At 36.0% G+C, this 20,470-nt stretch overlaps 1 protein-coding gene and 1 pseudogene across 15 annotated transcripts in view; one reads left to right on the forward strand and one right to left on the reverse strand.

Moving 5' to 3' along the window:
* DMD (dystrophin) overlaps positions 1–20,470 on the reverse strand; it is a 2,249,390-nt gene that overhangs the window by 1,738,190 nt on the left and 490,730 nt on the right. For all 15 annotated transcript variants that reach the window (XM_070067426.2, XM_051827673.3, XM_070067427.2 and 12 more), the window contains 2 exons: positions 15,107–15,199; positions 10,834–10,911 (listed from right to left, as the gene is read on the reverse strand). In XM_070067426.2, coding sequence (XP_069923527.2) covers positions 10,834–10,911; positions 15,107–15,199 — 171 coding nt within the window. The remainder of the gene's footprint in view (positions 1–10,833; positions 10,912–15,106; positions 15,200–20,470) is intronic.
* The window catches only part of LOC103351783 (ubiquitin-conjugating enzyme E2 variant 2 pseudogene), a 116,718-nt pseudogene continuing 111,749 nt past the window's right edge, over positions 15,502–20,470 (forward strand).

The raw sequence follows: 20,470 nt of genomic DNA on the forward strand, positions 1-20,470 counted from the left end.
GAGAAACAGTCAGAAAGATCTCCTATTGAGCTCTCATTTGCTGGTTCAATCCCCAAATGACTGCAGGAACTGAGGCTGCACTGGGCCAAAGCCAAGAAGGGAGAACTCAATTCAGGACTCCCTTGTGGGTGGCAGGAACCCAATGACTTGAGCCATCACTGCTGCTTCCCATAGTCCGAATTAGCAGGAGGCAGGAGGCAGGAGCCAGAGCTTGGAAATGAACCCAGGCACTCTGATATGGGATACAGGCATCTAAATTACTAGGCTATATGCCCACTCCAGAGGAAGATATTTTTAAGAGCATTCAAGAGGAAAAGCTGGTCAGATATTCTCTTTCCAATGCAACACATTCTCCAACAGTCAGAGAGGCAGAATCTAGGTGCACATAAATAATAGCAGGAACATTTGGGATTCCAGGAAAGAGCAAGAATCAAAGTGGAAGTTTACAAGCAGAACTAAACGATTCCTAACTGAGGGTAATTGAAAGAATTCTGATAAGATACTTATATAATAAGTAATAAGACCTATTAAGGGTGCTGATGCAATTTGGAATATATTAGCAGGAAGCTGAAGTCAAGAGCCAGATCTGGGCATCAAAACTATAATGAGATGGGGGTGTCTTAAGTAGAATTTTAACTGCTAGGCTAAATGCTTTTCACCACATTTTCAGTGTTAAAAGTCACAGTCACAATTCATATCTTTTCATATTGCCTACCATTTAATGTTATTATAATTATTATTTTTATCTCCTAATCTTCCTATTTAGGATACAGATGGCTTATTCACAACAATTAGATAAACAGAGTTTTAAAAATTTGTCTAGATGCTTATTGTTTCCATTGGATTTTATATCTTTAGGTATTTTCATGTTACAGATTAATGTATTTTCTTTTAGTTTGAAAAGCTCCCCTTAGCATTTCTTGTATGACAGGTCTGGTGAAAATGAATTCCCTCAGCTTCTGTTTGGGAACTTTTTCAATTTTAAGTTGAATATGCAAGAAAAAATACTATATTCTCCCTTGATGCAAGAGATATACTGTTGGGAAGAGTAGGAGGGATAAACAACCTACCTTATGAAATTAAATGAAAACCTGCTTCAATTTCAGAATAATAATACCACTTACATCTGAATATAAATTTAAAGATGACACCATATGTTTCTGTATATTTTTTATATTTTACAAATACAATATTTTGAAAGAAGTACAATTATTATTAGCACATTTCATACATGCTGAAGTGGATCCAAACTGTGGAAACATTTGGCAAACACCCTCTTGTTGGTGAGTTACAAAGATATCAGAATCTATTTCTTCTGGATCCTTGTGAATGAATTCATATAAGGTGAAGGTATTTTACAGGCCTTTGTGTCGACTGGAGTTTCAGTATAAAAAATAATACCTGTCTAATATAAATTAACTTAAACATTTCGAAATTCTCTGAACACTGGATTTTATGAGTAATAAATGAAAGCAATTTATATTCAGCCAAAGATACTATGTGCTGAAATATTACAAAATATTTATTATGTAGCTATTAAAACTTCTGAATATTTAAAGAACACATAAAATACTAGTTTTACGAACACTTTAGAATCTTCTTTATCTAAGACCATATGCCAGCAACATTTTCCAGACATTTGACAATCATTCAATCTAATTCAGTGATGATTTTCAACAATGTTATTAAGTGAATATTTTTTAAAGATTTATTTATTTATTTGAAAGGCAGAATTAGAGAGGGAGAGAGATGAAGAGATGGAGAGATAGAGAGAGAGAGAGAGAGAGAGAGAGAGAGAGAGAGAGAAAGATTTTTCCATCAGCTGGTTCACTCCCTAAATGGCCCCAATGGTTAGAGCTGAGTCTATCTGAAGCCAGGAGCCAGGCGTTTCTTCTGGGTCTCCCACATGGGTTCAGGAGCCCAAGGACTTGGGCCATCTTCTACTGCTTTCCCAGGTCATAGCAGAGAGCTGGATCAGAAGAGAAGCAGCTGAGACTCAAACTGGCATCCATATGGGATGCCTGCACTGCAGGCAGCAGCTTTACTCGCTACACCACAGCACCAGCCCCGACGTGAATATTTTAAACATTGCTGACATCTGATTTTTCACCCTAGGCTTTTAATGTACTCACTCCGGATCTGTGGTTTAATAATGTATAGCAGCAATCTCATTTGCTTTGTTAAGTTACTGGGTAAAAATTGACCACTTTGTGATAGACAGTTGATCAGAGTTGTATACTGAACATAATTATGAGATCTACAGTTGTGTCAGCTAACATTAATTCATGTGAAATTTGTAAAGCCTTGGTTATACACCTAGGATGTATTTAAATTTGACAGTTTCCTAAGAATCATTGGAATAAGTAAAATAGAAGGGTGAACATCTTGGGAGGAAAGAAGACACAAATTAGAAAGCTGCTCTGTCAGATAAGGAAGATGGGTCAGAATGCATCCAGAAGACCATCTTGAAAGCATTTGAGTTATATATCCCTATCAGATTTGTCATTGTTAACTTCCTTTAGCAGTGACAAACAGCTAATTATTCAACCTAATTTACAATGATTAAAAATCCAAATATCTGATAGAAAACCTCATTGACCAGAACTTAGTAATGCCTAAATAACAATATATTTATGAATAATTTAGAATTACTCATTAAGCATTTCCTTTCACTGGAGGCAACAGCAGTTAAATAACTCTAGACCTGGATTCAGACTCCCGGATTAAGGGAATTGATCACTAAGAAGAATACAAATGGGTTAAAATATTATAGAATGGCTGTATAAGAGGTATTTCCATTTTATCTGTGATTTGCTCCATCTACCTTGAACAAGTTACAAATAAGTAGAAGCTGTAAATATATTTTTTACATAGTACTGATGTGGGGACAAGCATAACAACTTGTGTTAAAGGCATCCCATTTCATAAGATTTTGTACTTTCTGTGTTTCCTTTTCAAAACCAGGGCCAACTTTATTACAAATGAGCTTTGCTCTTAGCACATATTGCAATAGAGGTATCACTGCAGTTATGAGTAGTTTCTTCTCAATAAGTGGTTTTCCAAAATAAAATATTGATGGCAGTGATAACTGCATGCTAAAACAACCACCAGAGAGAATGCAAATCAGACCATAAATGTGGTATCCACACTTTACAGAGCTAAGCTGTGGATGGCATTCAAGTAAGGATAGCAAGCTAGAAGTTAGGACAGGGAAAGGAAAGGAAATTGAAGAAAAAAGACTAAATTGAGGAGCTAATTTACAACTTGAGAATGTTCCATATGGTGGGGCAATTGGCTAAAGTGGAGGAAATGCTAAGAAGAAGGAAGAAGAAAAAATGAACTTGGTTTACAAAGATCTAGAAATTATCTAAAGTATTCATATATATATATATAAAGTATTCTAAGAAGCTTCTAATATTCCTTCGATTCTTAAGAATAGACTGATTTTTGAGTGATTTTAAAAACCAGGTTTAGGGTCCCACACTGTAGTATAGCAGGTAAAACCACCACCTGCAGCATTGACTTCCTATATGGGTGTTAGTTTGTGTTGGGGCTGCTCCACTTCCCATCCAGCTCCCTGCTAATGTGTCTGGGAAAGCAGTAGAAGATGGCCCAAGTCCTTGGGCCTCTGCATCCATGTGGGAGACCTGGAAGAAGCTCCTGGCTCCTGGCTTCAGCTAGGCCCAGCCTGGATGTTGCAGCTGTTTGAGGAGCAAACCAATGGATAGAAGCTTGTTCTCTTCTCTCTGCTCTTCCTCTCCTTCTCTTTAACTCTGACTTTCAAATAAATAAATAGTATTTAAAAATAAAAAGTTATGTAGGCCGGCGCCGCGGCTCACTAGGCTAATCCTCCGCCTAGCGGCGCCGGCACACCAGGTTCTAGTCCCGGTCGGGGCGCCGGATTCTGTCCCGGTTGTCCCTCTTCCAAGCCAGCCCTCTGCTGTGGCCAGGGAGTGCAGTGGAGGATGGCCCAAGTGCTTGGGCCCTGCACCCCATGGGAGACCAGGAAAAGCACCTGGCTCCTGGCTCCTGCCATCGGATCGGCGCGGTGCGCCGGCCGCAGCGCGCCGACCGCGGCGGCCATTGGAGGGTGAACCAACGGCAAAGGAAGACCTTTCTCTCTGTCTCTCTCTCTCTCACTGTCCACTCTGCCTGTCAAAAAAAAATAAAAAAAAAAAAAAAAGTTATGTAGATAGGTTTGTAGAAATGTGGGGTTCTTTTTATTTTCTGTTAGATATACCACTAGTATCCAATTCTATTGCTTTTTTAAATAATCAGCATATATATATATTTCTGTGTAGAATTCATTTTTTTATTTTTAAAAAAATATTTATTTATTTGAAACAGTTACAGAGAGATAGGGAAAGACAGAGAGAGATAGATGGTGAGATGAAGGGAGAGAGAGAGACAAAAAGAGAGATCCATTTTCTGTCTGCTGGTTCACTCCCCAGACGGCTGCAAAAATCAGGGTTGGGCCAGGCCAAACCCAGGAGCTTGGAATGCCATCAGGGTCTTCCACATAGGTGGCAGGGGACAAAGCACTTTGGCCATATTCTGCTCCTTTCTGCAGGTGCATTAGCAGGGAGCTGGGTTGGAAATGGAGCAGCCAGTAACCGAACCAATGTCCATATGGGATGCCAGAGTCATGGGTGGCAGCTTAACCTGCTGTGCCTCAATGTTGGCCCCCATTTTTGTTTCTGTATCTCATACTTATTTCTAATATTTCCTTTCTATTTTAAAATTGCAGTCATGTCTCCCCTATTATTCTGGGTCACATTTATAAGAGATTAGTCCATTTTATTTTATTACAAAGGACTGACTCTTAAATCTGTCTAATTTTACTTCTTTCTAATTTCTTCATTTATCTTTAGTTTTTACTTTTCTTAGAGCATCTTTCCTTTTATAGCATTTTAAGTTGAAGCTTGATTAAATTTATTCTATCTTTTTTTTTTTGAATGAAGATAAAAGCAAAGACAAAAACTGAACCTCTGGGTAGAGCCTAGGCCATTTCTCATGGGTTTTCATATGGAATGTTTTTTCCTAGACAAATGTAGTGCTTATTCTTGATTTCTTATTCAACACATTTTAAATTAACTTAATTGATTTTTAAATATGTTATTAATTTCTAGTGTTATATTACCATCAAAGAATATGCATTTTAAAGTACTTTTGTGTGTTTAATGATATTTTCACTGCATCATAACATATTAGCCATTTTTAACTTTTACATTGTGGAATGAACTTTATATAATATATTTCTAGTCTCCTAGGCCTTTAGTAAGTGTGTATAGAAGAGCAAAAATCAGAAATGACTCATCCTGTTTTCTGTTTCCTGTTTTATTCAAAAGCACAGGAAGAAATATGATAACACCTTGTCCCCAAATTAACCAGAAAGCACCTCTCTGTTCTATCAGCAGATGGAGAAAGTGGTAGAGCCTCAACAGTGAATGACTTCCTGGTATACTAACCAAGGTAGGGCCCTACTACATTAGATTTTTCAATATACTGAAGTATACAGATCAAGTCCCCATTTGTCTCAAAAAAAAAAAAGTTGAGACACCTGTAATTCTGCCAGCTTTTCTACCCTTCATGAATGAGATGACACCATTCATTACCTGTGATCTTAACATCTGGCTTCTGTTCGGATTCAATCAATGAGCAACACAAGAGAATAGTAGATGGTTGAAGAGAGAGGCTAAAGTATCCATCTTCTCCTAACTCTTCCACTAAGTCACTATTTGAGAATCCCTTCAATTGTATGTTGTCCATGCAATTGCCAGCCAGTGGTCCTCTTCCAAGGTGAGAGCTTTCATCAGGTTAACAGCTTTGTCTCCTTGTCTCTTGAGTTTCAGCGGTAGTAAAGGTTATTGACTTGTACTAATTGTCGAGTGATTCACTAATTATTGGTAGTTCCTTTTATCCTGCCCACATCTGTGTATATTTCTCTGATTATGCTCTCTTTAAGCTTTTGTATATGCCATCTGTTTTATACCAGAAAGTTAATAATACACTTAGCTTTTAAAGATGAATTGGAATTGTAAGGTGACTGTATCAGTGAGTAACTCAATGGACTAAAGATGAAAGGTTTTTTTCCCTGCTTATGGAAGGCAACACATACATCTACTGATATTAGGCCATTCCACAGGGATAGGAGAGAGCATTCCTAACATACTTCAAATTGTCTAATGCCTAGTTGACAGCTCAGATATGAATTAGGTTAATTTAACTAAAATTGTTAAGCTGTTGCATTTCTTGCAAGTCCAATTTTATGTATTATTTATTGATAATGTACACATATTTTATAGCATTTTATACTATGCTTTGTGGTGACAAGAGAAAGAAGATCACTATTAATGCCACAGTTCATGTTATTAGTAATCTCAGTCCTGTTAACTGTTAAATATGTTGTAATCTGACAAAGGCAAATTATAGACTTTAAATAAAAATATATTTCCATCAATTTTTGAGATTTTAGTAGTATTTCTATTATACAGTAAGATTATATTTTCATTATTATTACTTTTATTACTTTCTTAGCAAAAATAATGCCCTTTCAGGGCCAGCACTGTGGCGCAGTAAGTTAAAACCCCAGCCTACAGCATCAGCATCCCATATGGGTGCCGGTTCGAGTCCTGGCTGCTCCTCTTCAGATTCAGCTCTCTGCTGTGGCCTGGGAAAGCAGTGGAAGCTGGTCCAAGTTCTTGGGCTCCTGTGCCCACATGGGAGACCTGGAGGAGGCTCCTGGCTTCGGATCAGCTCAGCTCTGGCTGTTGCGGTCATTTGGGGAGTGAAGCAATAGAATGGAAGACCTCTCTTTCGCTCGCTCGCTTGCTCTCTCTCTGGCTCTACCTTTCCCTGTAAATCTGTCTTTCAATTAAATAAAATAAATCTTTAAAAAAAATGCCCTTTCAAAATACCTTTTCATTAACCTTTTCGTTGTTCATAATTATTCTATCACCGATTTTGAATGGAACTTGTTTTATTATCCATTTAGTATATATACTAAATAATATATTTTATTCCAGATTTTTTTTGCCTGAAGGTCTAATTATTGCTCTGTGTGGACCATCTTCCTATAGACACTCCCATGGCTCACTCCTTCATGTCTTCAGGTGGATGCTCATATAACAACTTAGCCAAGAGATCTTTCCAGACATTCTATTCTATTATATTCTACCCATCCCCCCTTCATTCATTCACCTATCAACACAGATGGTGTATCTGCTTAATGTCTCATGCCATTCAGCTGTGAACTACATAACAGAAAAGGTTTTTGCTTTGATCACTGACTACACTGTGCTTATCACCTAGAATAAAATCTGACACATAGTAGACAATAAATAATATGCTGAATGTAAATATACTAAGATTATTCTCTTTATGTTATGACTACTTTGAAACACCAAAGTCTTTAGCTCTAATATGAGAATTCATGATTTTAAATACTGTCCTGTTTACTATTTTATTTAATATACTGATTTACTTAATACATTTACAGATTCATTTGTTCATTTTATATGGAATGCCCAAACCCACCCCCAGGGAGTTTTTCCCTTCAGTATTAGCCAATTCAATTATGTTTCCACCTTATGATAATAATCAGAGACAAATAAAGTTATATATTAGTGTTTCTTCCATCTTTTGTATTCTTAGTACAAATTAATGGAGAAGTAAAAAATATTTACTTTTGCTTATATTTTAATTTTTTTAATTTTTATTCATTTGAGAAGCAAAGAGAAATTGAGAGATGAGCTCCCATTGTTTAGAGTTTCAGAGATTGTAAGTTCAGGCTTACTTTCCCCTCAGAGGTCCCTCTTTTTAAATTTTTCAAAAAACTGAAGCAATGTCCATACTAGGGAAGGCAATTTGCAAATTCAATGTGATTTCAATCAAAATACTACTGTCATTCTTCTCAAATCTAGTAAAATAATGTTAATATCCATTTGGAAATACAAGAGACACTGAATAGCTAAAGCAATCTTATACAACAAAAACAAAGCAGGTGGCATCACAATGCCAGATTTCAAGACATACTACAGGGCGGTAATAATCAAAACAGCCTGGTACTGGTACAAAAACAGATGGATAGACTAATGGAACAGAACAGAAACTCCAGAAATCAATTGATACATCTAAAACCAACTTATTTTGACAAAGGAGCTAAAATCAATCCCTGGAACAAGGACAGTTTCTTCAACAGTGGTGCTGGGAAAACTGGATCTCCGCATGCAGAAGTATGAAAGTAGACCCCTATCTTACCCCTTACATAAAAACCCACTCAAAATGGAACAAAGACCTAAATCTACTACCCGATACCATCAAATTACTAGAGAACATTGGGGAAACTCTGCAAGACATTGGCATAGGCAAAGAGTTCTTTGAAAAGATCCCAGAAGCACAGCTAATCAAAACAAAAATAGACAAGTGGGATTGCATCAAGCTAAGAAGATTCTGCACTACAAAAGGAACACTCAGCAAACTGAAGAGGCAACCAACAGAATGAGAGAAAATATTTGCACACTACACAACTGAAAAAGGGTTAATATCCAGAATCTATAAAGAGCTCATGAACTTCAACATCAACAAAACAAACAATCCAGTTAAGAAATGGGCAAAGGATATTAACAGGCATTTTTCAAAAGAGAAAATTCAAATGGCCAACAGACACTTGGAAATTTACACAAATCAAAAGAAATCAGCAAATGAGTTATCTGTATCCCCATGTTCATTGTAGCTCAATCACAATAGCTAAGATAAAGAATCAACACAGATATCCATCAACTGTTGACTGGATAAAGAAATTATGGTATATATACACTATGAGTACTATTTAGCTTAAAAAAAAAACAACACATGGAATCCTGTCTTTTGCAACAAAATGGATGCAACTGGAAACCATTTTACCTAGTGAAATAAACCAGTCACAAAAAGACAGATATCACATGTTTTCCCTGATCTGGGGTAACTAATATAGAGTACCTGAAATGTAATGTATTGGAGTAAAGTAGACATTTTGAGATTCTATGATTGTTTACAACCTTTGTCTCTTCTGTTGAGAAAAAGGTCTTTTTTCTTCATACTATTTGTTGATCTCTTTATTAGTGTAGGGTTAACAACATTATGATCATTAAGTAAACTGAAAATATATCTCTGTAAAATAAGAGTGGGGATAGAAGAGGGAGGAGGAAGAAGGGTTGCAGCATGGTTGGGGAGAGAGGATAGGATGGGAAGTATCATTATGTTCCTAAGTCTGTAATCTGAAATACATGAAAATTGTATAAAAATATAATTTTAAAAACATAAAAAACCCTGAAGCATATAGCAAAGTATTCTTAGGTATACAGCTTGATGATTTTTTAAAAGTCAATGCACATGTATAAAAATCATGAGGTCAAACAAGGAACATTGAAAGCATCTTAGAAGATAATCTTATGTGTTTTAATGTCTCACTTCCTTCAAAACAAAACCACTTTCCTGGATCATATAAAACAAAAGTCCAAAGTTAATCTCTTCAGAAAATAATAAAACATAAATTTATTTAAAACCACTTTCATAGGTTAAAGGTGATAATGACTCTAAATTCATAAAACCAACCAATGGCTGCACATTTTCCACCTCCATGTCCCTAGATATCCTGGTGGCACCCTCTCCTTCATATATGAGCTAAGCGATATTTCAGGGAGTGCACAATATTATCAAAATATCACCACTTACGGTTACTGAAAGAGTATTGATCAATTAGTTGAATTTATCCTTGAAAGGTGTAATGTAATTAGGAAGCTACTAAAAGTGCCTATTAAATGTATTGGTCTATGAGACAGGTTGTAGGAAGTTGATATGAAAGGACTGCATGCCTCCAAAGCTGTGACAGAAAGGAAGAATCACAAAGTTGCTCCAAGGACACTAGAACTCTAACCTGCCCAGTTGTTTAGCTATCATTGTTTACCTTTTCTAATACAACAAATATTTTCACCCAGTTAAACCAAACCAAAGCTGAGAACAGAAAACAGACCTGAATACGTATCTTGAGTTAAAGCATTAATTTTTCTGGGGCTGGCATTTTGGCACACCAGGTTAAACTGCTGCCTGCAATGCTGGCAATCCTAATGAGTGCCAGCTGGAGTCCTGGCTGCTACACTTCTGATCTGGCTTCATACCATGTACCTGGGAAAGCAGTACAAGATAGCCCAATTCCTTGGTCCCTTACACCCATGTGGGTGACTTAAATGGAGTTTCACACACCTGGCTTCAGCTTGGCCTAGCCCTGGCCATCCAGGTCATTTAGGGAGTCAATTGGTGGATTGTCTGTCCCTCCCTCTTGCTAAATCAGTCTTTCAAATAAATAAATAAATATTTAAAAATAGTGATTTTCTGTATACTGTTTATGTTTGCAGTGACATTTAATAAATGTTAGCTTGATTCAAATAAATTTTATTATGATAAAGTTTGAACACTCTTAGTACATAAAAAATTATATTCAGTATAGTAAAATCCACTGGTTGCAAGGAACACCTCTGAAAGTAATTGAGTTCATTGTAGGACTCAGTTTGCTCACCAAATATATCAGTATCATGTCAAATCTGAAAAGATGGAGTTAGCCTATCAGGTCTGGGCCACACCTTTCCTTGCCCTCTGCAGCTGCAAGAATTTGCTTTCAGAATCACAATAACCATAGGTAAACACACAAGAACTAGAACACATGCTCTAAGTAAGAACTGATTTGACTGACAACAGAACTTGAGAAGCTTCCTCTGCATTTGGGGCCAAGGCCCTCACTCAAACATTAAGCATAGTGTCACACGGCATCCAGACCCTGTCAAGGTCACCACTTACATTATTTTTCTGCAAGACCCGCAGTGCCTTGTTGACATTGTTCAGGGCATGAACTCTTGTGGATCCTTTTTCTTTTGGCTGAAAACAAAATGAAATAGTGTTCACTGCCCAGTAGAGAGACCAACAATCTACTAGAAAGAAAACCATTTATAAATATCGCTTTTAAGTTTAACTATTTTAAATGAGCACAGGTTGTGAGGCATTGATTTAATGAATCTGAGGGCTTTGGGTTAATTATCCTTGGCATAAAAGTGTGATTTTTGTTTTTATTTTTTTTATTTTTATTTTTAGCATGAACAAAGCATGCACCAAGAAAGACAGTACTTTTTTTTTTCTTTACAAAGATACTTTTGGAATAAATATGCCTTCCTTCCATAGCCCAGTGGAGATTACTTCATGAACACCAACAAGGGAAACATAAGCATAAGGACTTTGCTAGCAAGATGGATATTTGAGTTAATGCCCTCAAATTTTAGGAAAGTTTAAAGGAGCTTAGAGTCTAGCAAAGATATATATGCAAAATAGATTTAAAAGAAATTTTTTTCGTGAATATTACCATAATTTTCCTAGTCACTGAAGCTGAAAGCCCCAATCATCTTTGCTTCCTTGACTCTCATTCTCAATCCCAAAAGTTAATCTCATCCTGTAAGTTTTAAATTAACATCTGTCTAATTCATTACAATGACAACTTAACTCATATATTCAATTGTGGACTTTTAAAAATTGTATCATTACTATGCCGATTGTATTAGTATTTGCTCCCTCCTATTTTCATTTGTTTTACCTTAAATACAAACCTTCATTAGCTCTTGCCTGTCCCTCTCTTCTCATTCACTATTCCTCCTTTCATTCACCAAATTTCTTAATCTCCCTGTACTCTGATCCTCTAACATGTCAAAATAGTTTTAATAAAATTACTGCTTCTTATAGTTGTTGGGCTTATGCAGTGTGTTAACAAATATAAGCACTTAGGTTGATACTTGCCATATAATAGGTATAATCTATATTTTTGCCATTATTGTTACTGAGCTTGTAGTATCTGCCAGGTACTTGAAGTGTACTACCTTTAAACTCCATTCTACGACAAATAACTTCATCCACATTGTACAAATAATGTTATCTGAGGTTAATAGCTAACATAGGGCTATACAAATAAGAACTGATGAAGATCCAAACTTTAGTTTGAACCCGTACAGCCAACGTCTTTCCAAATTTGCTTCCTTCTCCTTCCTAAAACTACCTTGTATGTGCACTGGTGAAATAATACTTTGTTTTGTCTTCACTTGTTGAGTATTGCTCCCTACTTTCCAGTATTGCCTCTCTCTTTCCCAAGCAGTTCCTCACCCTGGAACACCTTATGCTTTGTACTACCTGCTTAACTTCCCAAATTAAGCTCAAGCATCCTATTCTCCACAATGACTTGCCTGATATTCTTTATCAAACAGTTTTGATAACTTATTCCATTTACTTTCCACAACATTAAGGATAACTTTATGAATAAGTATCTCATTTTTACCACTTTGAAAATTTTCATTCCAGAATATCACAATAACATAAACTTACATTTTGGTACTTTTCCCACTTCCCAACACAAAGAGAAAGAAAATAAGGCCATAGAAAGAGAAGTGTTTACTCTGTTCTTTATACTTTTTACTAGCTGAGTATTATGATTAGTGATGCATTAAGTCTGTGTGGACTGAAATTATGTATTTACAAATTTTTTTTTAAAAAAGAGAGAAAGGAAGAAAAGAGGGGGATTGAGGGAGGGAGAGAAGGAGGAAGTGTTATTCTTCTTAGAGTTATATCTATGAAACACATGAAATCTGTTCCCTTTATGTTAATAAAAATGTAAAAAAAAAAAACAAAGAAAAAAGTGAGTAAAAAAAGACAAGAGTATAGATTAAAAGAAGAGTAACAAGATCAAAGTGATATTGTGAATATATAGACTCACAGCATTTAAATCTGATGGCAATTTTGTAATTTTAAATATTGAAAAATAATTATTAAAATGAATCACCTGCCTAATATTTGGAAAAAACAAAAGTCACATACTACCTTTTAGCCAGAGGTAGAAAATTTATGTGACAAGTTGTTGTAACATTTGTCTTTTCTTTTTTAATCATGTAAGTGTACATATCTACACATACATATTTAACAAGACCATAGAAATTCTACTGTCATAAAAGATTGCAGTTTCTGATCTTAAAGTGGAAACTGAAGTCTGCCCCACTAGATTCTCATTGGGGAGTAATTTTAATTTTATAGTTGTAAGGCAAATATCTCCCTTGTAGCCCTGAGGATGCCGTGAGCCAATAATCCTAATGCAGATGTTCCCAAGTAGGATACTAAGATTGCTGTTGAACACTATATACAACTCCCATTAGGGGTAGAGGACATAGCTCTGCACAAACTATTAGGATTCAATACCAGGTACAGGGAGTTGGAGTTGTGAAATTGGGAGAATTCATGAAACAGGTGATTTTACTCTGTGGGAAAGGTGAAGTCTCCAGACCAGGGCCAACAGATCTGTGACTGGAATGAAGAATGGATCACAGATTCTGTTAGCAGTAATATCTGAAATTACATAGCTTTTATTGGTTTATATGAAAGCTTGGTAATTCCCCCCCAACCACTTTATAATGGCCACTCCCATGGATACTTTGTATGCTATTTTTTCCCATGCCTGTTCATTGTATCTGTGCAACTGTATGCCTGCATGCATATATCTGCTTATACCAATGAATATCTAAAGTCCTTTATAATTATTTCAATTGCCTAGGCTTATCATTTTAAACATTGTGACTACTTGAAATTTGGTAGGGCTGATAAAATTTCTTTGAGTGATGGAAGTACTGCCTCAGTCCATGAAATGGCCAGAGAGTAGCTGCACCACAGAAGTGGTTTATGAGGTATGCAGAGGCAGACTAAACATTTGTGTATTGTTCCAGGATAGGCTGTGGAACATATTATCTCTGAAAGAATTGTCATAAACACTTGGAAAACATTGGGGCATTCATATTTGTTAAATGAAAGCAAGACTGGCACAGAATAAAGGAGAAATTAGGGACACATAGACACATACCAATTTGTGTATCTATAGCCATACACACATATAGTAGGACCTCTAATCAATGAAATTAAGACTAAATATGCACAACGCCCTCAGATTTATTAAAAGCATGTGTTCAATTGTAAAAAAAAATTTGAATTAGTATTTTCTTAACTAAAATGATTATTCAAGTAAGTCATCAAGTTGTCCTTATATAATACACATCCAAGCTTCTTGAAAATGTGTAAGTTGTAGTCTAAAACAATAATATTTTAATCCCATATGGCAGCTAAAGAAAATTAAAATATGAAACCATAAGCTATATCCTTTTTCTGTAGGATTTCAGCATTTAATTATGGAGGGATGTCACAGTTATTCATACAAACAGGAAACACAATGAAAAAATAAATAAAAATAGAATTTAAGAAGCAGAAGAAATAGCAAAATAAATTGGAAATACTTGACTAAGGAGAAACGAAGATTTTTGGATGACCATTACCATGAGAAAAAGTACAGATACCAGTACAAGCAATTGAAACAGTAGATGCCAAACCCCAGGCATATATCACAGAACAGAGACCAACTTGGTTGGTATACGAGAGTTGTAGGAGTCAAGTTGTGGAGATAGGACCTTTGATAACTTTGACTTTGAATGACAGCCAAAGATTGTATAGTAGCTACAAAATTGTTGTGTGTGTTTGTGTGTGTGTGTGTGTGTTGGGGAATTATCGTGAGTGGCAAAAGAGAAGTTAGGCAAGATAATGATTCTGGAAGAGAAGTTACATTCTTATCACACATGCTGTTGTGTATTGGACTAAAATGTTTCACTTTATCATGCTGCCCCACATTAATTGTTTATTTATAAAGTAATAATGTTCTACTATAAAATAGTTAAAAATAAACAAAAGAACAAAGATAATTGTGAATGTCATTATGTATAGATTCCCTTCTAAAGATATTCAGTGAGATACCTAACTGTAAAAATAAGTAATATGAATTAATTAACATAAATTATATCACTGAAAATTTTAGCTGTTGCTCTGCATATGACAGGCTATCCCAAAATAAAAGTAATAACATAAGATATTTTTAGTTGGGAATATGTCTTGTACTGTTAAATAAGTACTTAATAAATTACTGAATTTTACTAGATCGCATAAATTTTTGCTGTTTGTTTCTGATCTGTAATTTTGCTAAGGTTAAATTTATCTTAAAATTACGCACCAGTTGTTGCCCTGTCAGGCCTTCGAGGAGGTCTAGGAGGCGTCTCCCATCCTGCAGGTCACTGAAGAGGTTCTCTATATGCTGCTTCCCAAACTGAAATACAAAATACAGTCAGTTAAATGAAGCAGATGTCCAACACTTCAATTTCATGGTATTGCCTTTTGAAATTTAAAGCTACTTTTAAGAATATTTAATGTTTCTAATTATTATATGTCAAGGATGATGGGTGACAAAACAAAGTTCTAGTTAAACAAAATAAAACATATCATCATTAGGCCAATCTATCTGAATTGTTTTTAAGTAACAAGAACTGGAGATGTATAGCTAAGTGATCTACTTAATCCAACTTAGTCAATACTATTTCTATGAAGGAGAGAAAAAAAAACATTTAAATCATGGGGCAGTTTGGGTAAGAGAGAAGTAAACATACAAAGAAACAAAGACCACATATAATTTGCTCTGGTGGATAAATAAAATTTAACTGTCAAGTATATTTGGAAGTATAATATACACTCATAGTGTTCAACAACCTCATTGCACGAAACACATTTTCTTTACAGACACACTGCACATACTGCTTCAGAATGACCCATTCTTATATTGGATAACTTGAATTTTAGGAGGATCTAATTTAAATAGAGCTGAAATAAGCAGGTGAATACATTTTATCTATTTTCTCAGTTCTTCGCTTAGGAATTATGCTATGGAAAATAAGTCACTCAAAATATCTATAGTTTTTGGAATAAGTACTTATGAGAGAAACTCCTCTAAATGAATAGGTTTCACCACCTTTGTAGCATTAATATATTCACCCTGCAGGTGAGAAATAGAGAAGTTGGATATATGAGGTATTTTGTCACTAAACTAGAAGGGTTAAAGCCAAGATTTTGCCTCTGTTGAACACCTGGTGCCTTTTTTATTTCTATGTGATCATGTTGCTTCCTGGGCCTTTTTATCCTTCTGCTTGATTATCTTTCAAATATTTCATTTCTTCTGTCATGTGCTCACAGATAGCACCTTTCTTTGGTTAAAAGCCTACAATCACTTCATATGAGATCATTCCCAGCTCTTCCATCAACCAAGTTATCTAGAAAGCCCCAATTCATCAGTCACAGATGTATATTGAGCACCAACAGAGTTGAGTTAGGTACTGAATTTACCTGAGTAAATCATAGAGACATAGCCCTGGTGGAACTTAAAGAGTCCAAGAGGGAAACAAATATTTATGAAAGGTGTTCCCACATAGAAGTAGTAAAACAGTAAGCAGCACATTACTTTGGGAACTCCCATAGTCTGAGGATCAGAAAATAGTTTCCCCAAAATGTCAGATGATGGGTCTATCAGTAGTCTTTGCATGATGAAACTGTTGGCTTACACACAAACTTTGAATCTCACAATGGGAAAAAAACACTTGATTTCCAGACAAAAGATAATCCTAAAACCCAAGATTGAAGACACAGTGTTCTGACACTCCCTACAGCCAGATGCACTCTTCAGCCAAGTTCAATACAAGTTATGCTTTGGAAATTCTACCAAAATGGTTTTGTTCTAAAATTCCAGATAAAAAAGAAAACAACATAAACTATAATACACTGGAAATTTTAAGAAGTTTTACACATATATGATTTACATACAAGTCATATTTAAAGCAATAGTGCCATTTTCATGAAACTTTATGGAAAGCTTTCTAGTAAAAGCAAAGAAAATGAATGCATACTTTCTGGGAATTTTGTCAAGAACCTCATGCCTAATCTCAAATAGCATGAAATTTTGATGGTAATAGTAAGGTTTTATTTTCAAATTGACTGGAGGTATACAGTGCTTTGGATATGTACTTTCTTTACAGGAGTAAAATTTTACAAATAATTTGAGAAAAGTATGGTGTCTAAACTTATAAAAAAGAAACTTGTACACTGAAATGTGATAATTTTTTTTTTTTTTTTTTTGACAGGGAGAGTGGACAGTGAGAGAGAGAGACAGAGAGAAAGGTCTTCCTTTGCCATTGGTTCACCCTCCAATGGCCGCCACGGCCGGCGCACTGTGGCCAGTGCACCGCGCTGATCCGATGGCAGGAGCCAGGTGCTTCTCCTGGTCTCCCATGGGGTGCAGGGCCCAAGGACTTGGGCCATCCTCCACTGCACTCCCTGGCCACAGCAGAGAGCTGGCCTGGAAGAGGGGCCACCGGGACAGAATCCAGCTCCCCGACCGGGACTAGAACCCGGTGTGCCGGCGCCGCAAGGCGGAGGATTAGCCTAGTGAGCCGCAGCGCCGGCCTGAAATGTGATAATTTTTGAAGAAAATAAAATAGTTAGCTGGCAGACATACTTGCTCTCACAAATATATACATATATATTGGTAGATAATGTCAAAAATGGAAGAGTGTGGGTAGAAGAATGTTTACTCTAAAAGAGGCTGAGAAAGGTATGGTAAGTCTCTAGCTATAAAATAAAGCATGAACTCCAAAGACATAGGGATCATACAGCACCTAAGACAGAATTGTGTTTACATTTGAGACAAGGAGTCTAGACAAGTTTACAAAGCAGAGAGGATCTTCTTTTGGTCCAAACTCACGCACACAGACCCAGTGTCTTCTCTAATTCTCCTTTTAAAACTGGAGTCATCCAAAATAGGGAGCAATTGAAGGATTGAAGGGCAATCAGAGACCTGTAGGTACACCTAGTTGGGCCACTTAAAAGGAGGCAACAATGAGGTGGCAGAGAAAAATACAGTTCTTTGTATTACACATAATTTTAAAAATTCATATAATCAATGATGTAGTAAATTCTCATGACTAAAATACAACTCCAACTCATTATGTCCACCATATTCTCCAACATAGTGCTTTTCAGAAGGTTCCAACAGAACATTCTTGAAGCTAATGAGATTGAATGAATATATCCTGGACTCTGGCAGTATAAATTATACAGGGACTGCAGGCTTCTATGAAAGCATATATTTTATGCTAAGAATTCACAGAGATTTTGCCTTAATATCTTAATGTGTTTTTCTTTTGGTATAAAAATAATTCCAAATGCTTTAGAGTAAATTTTAGTCTCCTGTGACTCAATGGAATTTTCAATATTTAGCCTATAATTTCTGTGTTTGGTCATATTCTCCCTGTAGTATAAATACACTATAGAGAGCAAAACATCTCGTTTATCCTGGTTGGTTTTTCTTTCTTTCCTGGTTTCAACTACTCATTCTATGGTTATAGATATGATACATCAAAGGTAGCATATGTTTTAGAGTCAGACATTGCTAATTAACTAAAGACACCTATCCACTAGCTGTGCACCTTGGGCAAGTGACCGAACCTTTCTAAGGCATGACTTATTGACGAGTGAGTAAAATGAGGATTGGAATGAGATCACTTCAGAGCACTCCTCAGAGGTTTAAATTAAACAATGTAACTGTGTTATACAGACTTGGCAAATAGCCTGCACTCAATGAATACAAGATAATTTCTTTTATGTTTTAGGTTTATATTATGTCTTCTCTTCATACCATTCGATGGTCAAATTCTAAGTATAGGTGAAATTATAGCATGTTGCTGAATCTATTGGAAAGTTGAGTGTTCACCTAAAAGGCCCTCTATTGTGTCTTAGTTTGACGCTCCTCTAAGATGGAAGTCAAGCAGACAACACGTCATCCCACAAGCAATTACAAAGACTGGTAAATGTGCATGGTGCAGGGGAAGCACTTAGAGGTTTCAACTTCTTTTTATCTTCTCTTGGATATTTTTAATTAAATGTTCTTTTGTTTTCCTCCCCTTTCATCTTCCATATCTACCAAGTCTTTTTTGTTGCAGGTGACACTTTATGTCATTAAAACAGTAATATTTCCTTAAAGTTCCATCTTCAATGACTTTCTTTTCAAATGCATGTAAATTACTTTGTAATACATGTAAAACATTAATCCTCTGTGAGCTATGTGGCCTTGTGGCTCCCTATCTTCAAATCCTTTCATGACTAATATTTTCCTTTTCAAGTAAACTTAGTAAATGTTAGATATTACTCAGCAGTTCTACACATTCATGTATATTGTCTGCCTCCTTGATGACCCAAATAACAAGATAAAAGAAGCATAAATTGAAATAATATTTCTGTATCATTGTCAGTATGAAATAAGGAAGGGACTGGAATTGTGGTATAGCAGGTAAGGTCCCTGCCTGCAATAGCTGCATCCCATATGGGCGCCAGTTCATGTCCCAGCTGTTCCACTTCTCATCTAGCTCCCTACTAACGGCCTGGGAAAAGCAGTGAAGATATTCCAAGTGATTGGACTGCTGCCTCCCATGTGGGAGAAGTGGAAGACGTTCCTGGCTCCTGGTTTCAGCATGCCCCAGCTCTGGCCATTGTGGTCATCTGTGGAGTGAACCAATGGACGGATGATCTCTGTCTTTCTCTGTCTCTCCCTTCTCTCTCTGTTACTCTTTCAATAAACGAATCTTAAAAAAAAAAAAAAAGAAATAAGGGAACCTGGAAGCATGTGCAATGTTCAAAGTAAAACTCAGTTTGGTAAGAAGCTTAAACAAAATGGGAAAACAATTGAGAAAGGGACAAAAAATGCATTTGCAAAAAATGTTTAAATGGATTCCGAATCTTCAGGCTTGTACTGGTGTTTTAACTAGAAAACACAGAGATCAATACAATGTTCCAGTAGGACATAGATAGCATAGGGATAATTTAGCATGACCTTCTTATTACAGAAAGGTCAAGCCATGAACATATCTACTGCTGCAAAAGTCAAGAGATTTCTCTGTGATTACAAATATCTATATACCACAAACTCCCGAAGTACTGAAGACACAAAAGAAGGAAGGTATAACCACAGATTCAAAACTTATAGGGGAATGTTGCTAACCAGCTCCCAGAAAATTAATGCAACCCATTGTAGGATAAATAAGCAGCTTTCCTAGATTACCATTTACTTAGGTATGGGTAAAATTATTTTATGTATAAGAAAAATTGTTTTATTTACTATAATATATGCATAGGAAAATACAAATGTCTTAAGTTTATGGGCTAATGAATCTTCACAAACTAAACTTATTCAGAGAACCAGCACCCAGATGGAGAAGTAGAATATAAATAGTACCCTAGGAGCTTCCTCACACTCTCTTCTACCTAAAATGTCCCAAGGAATGACCACTGCAATGATACTTACTGTCATGCATTTGTTTTTCATGAAAGGAATCTTCAAAACAGAAAAAAATACTGCATTAGCGTTTTATTATGCTATTGATTGATAAGGTTTACTCAGAGAAAATTTAGAAAGGAAAAAAGTCGCATTGAGGAGAAACACAAGTGCTTTAAAAAGCACAGGGAAGTGATATAATGCTGTGGGATCAAAGTTTGCTTTGTA

The sequence above is a fragment of the Oryctolagus cuniculus genome, chromosome X (assembly GCF_051225735.1).
Source record: "Oryctolagus cuniculus isolate XC-2025 breed Fujian yellow rabbit chromosome X, ASM5122573v1, whole genome shotgun sequence".
In the NCBI taxonomy this organism is placed as follows: domain Eukaryota; kingdom Metazoa; phylum Chordata; class Mammalia; order Lagomorpha; family Leporidae; genus Oryctolagus; species Oryctolagus cuniculus.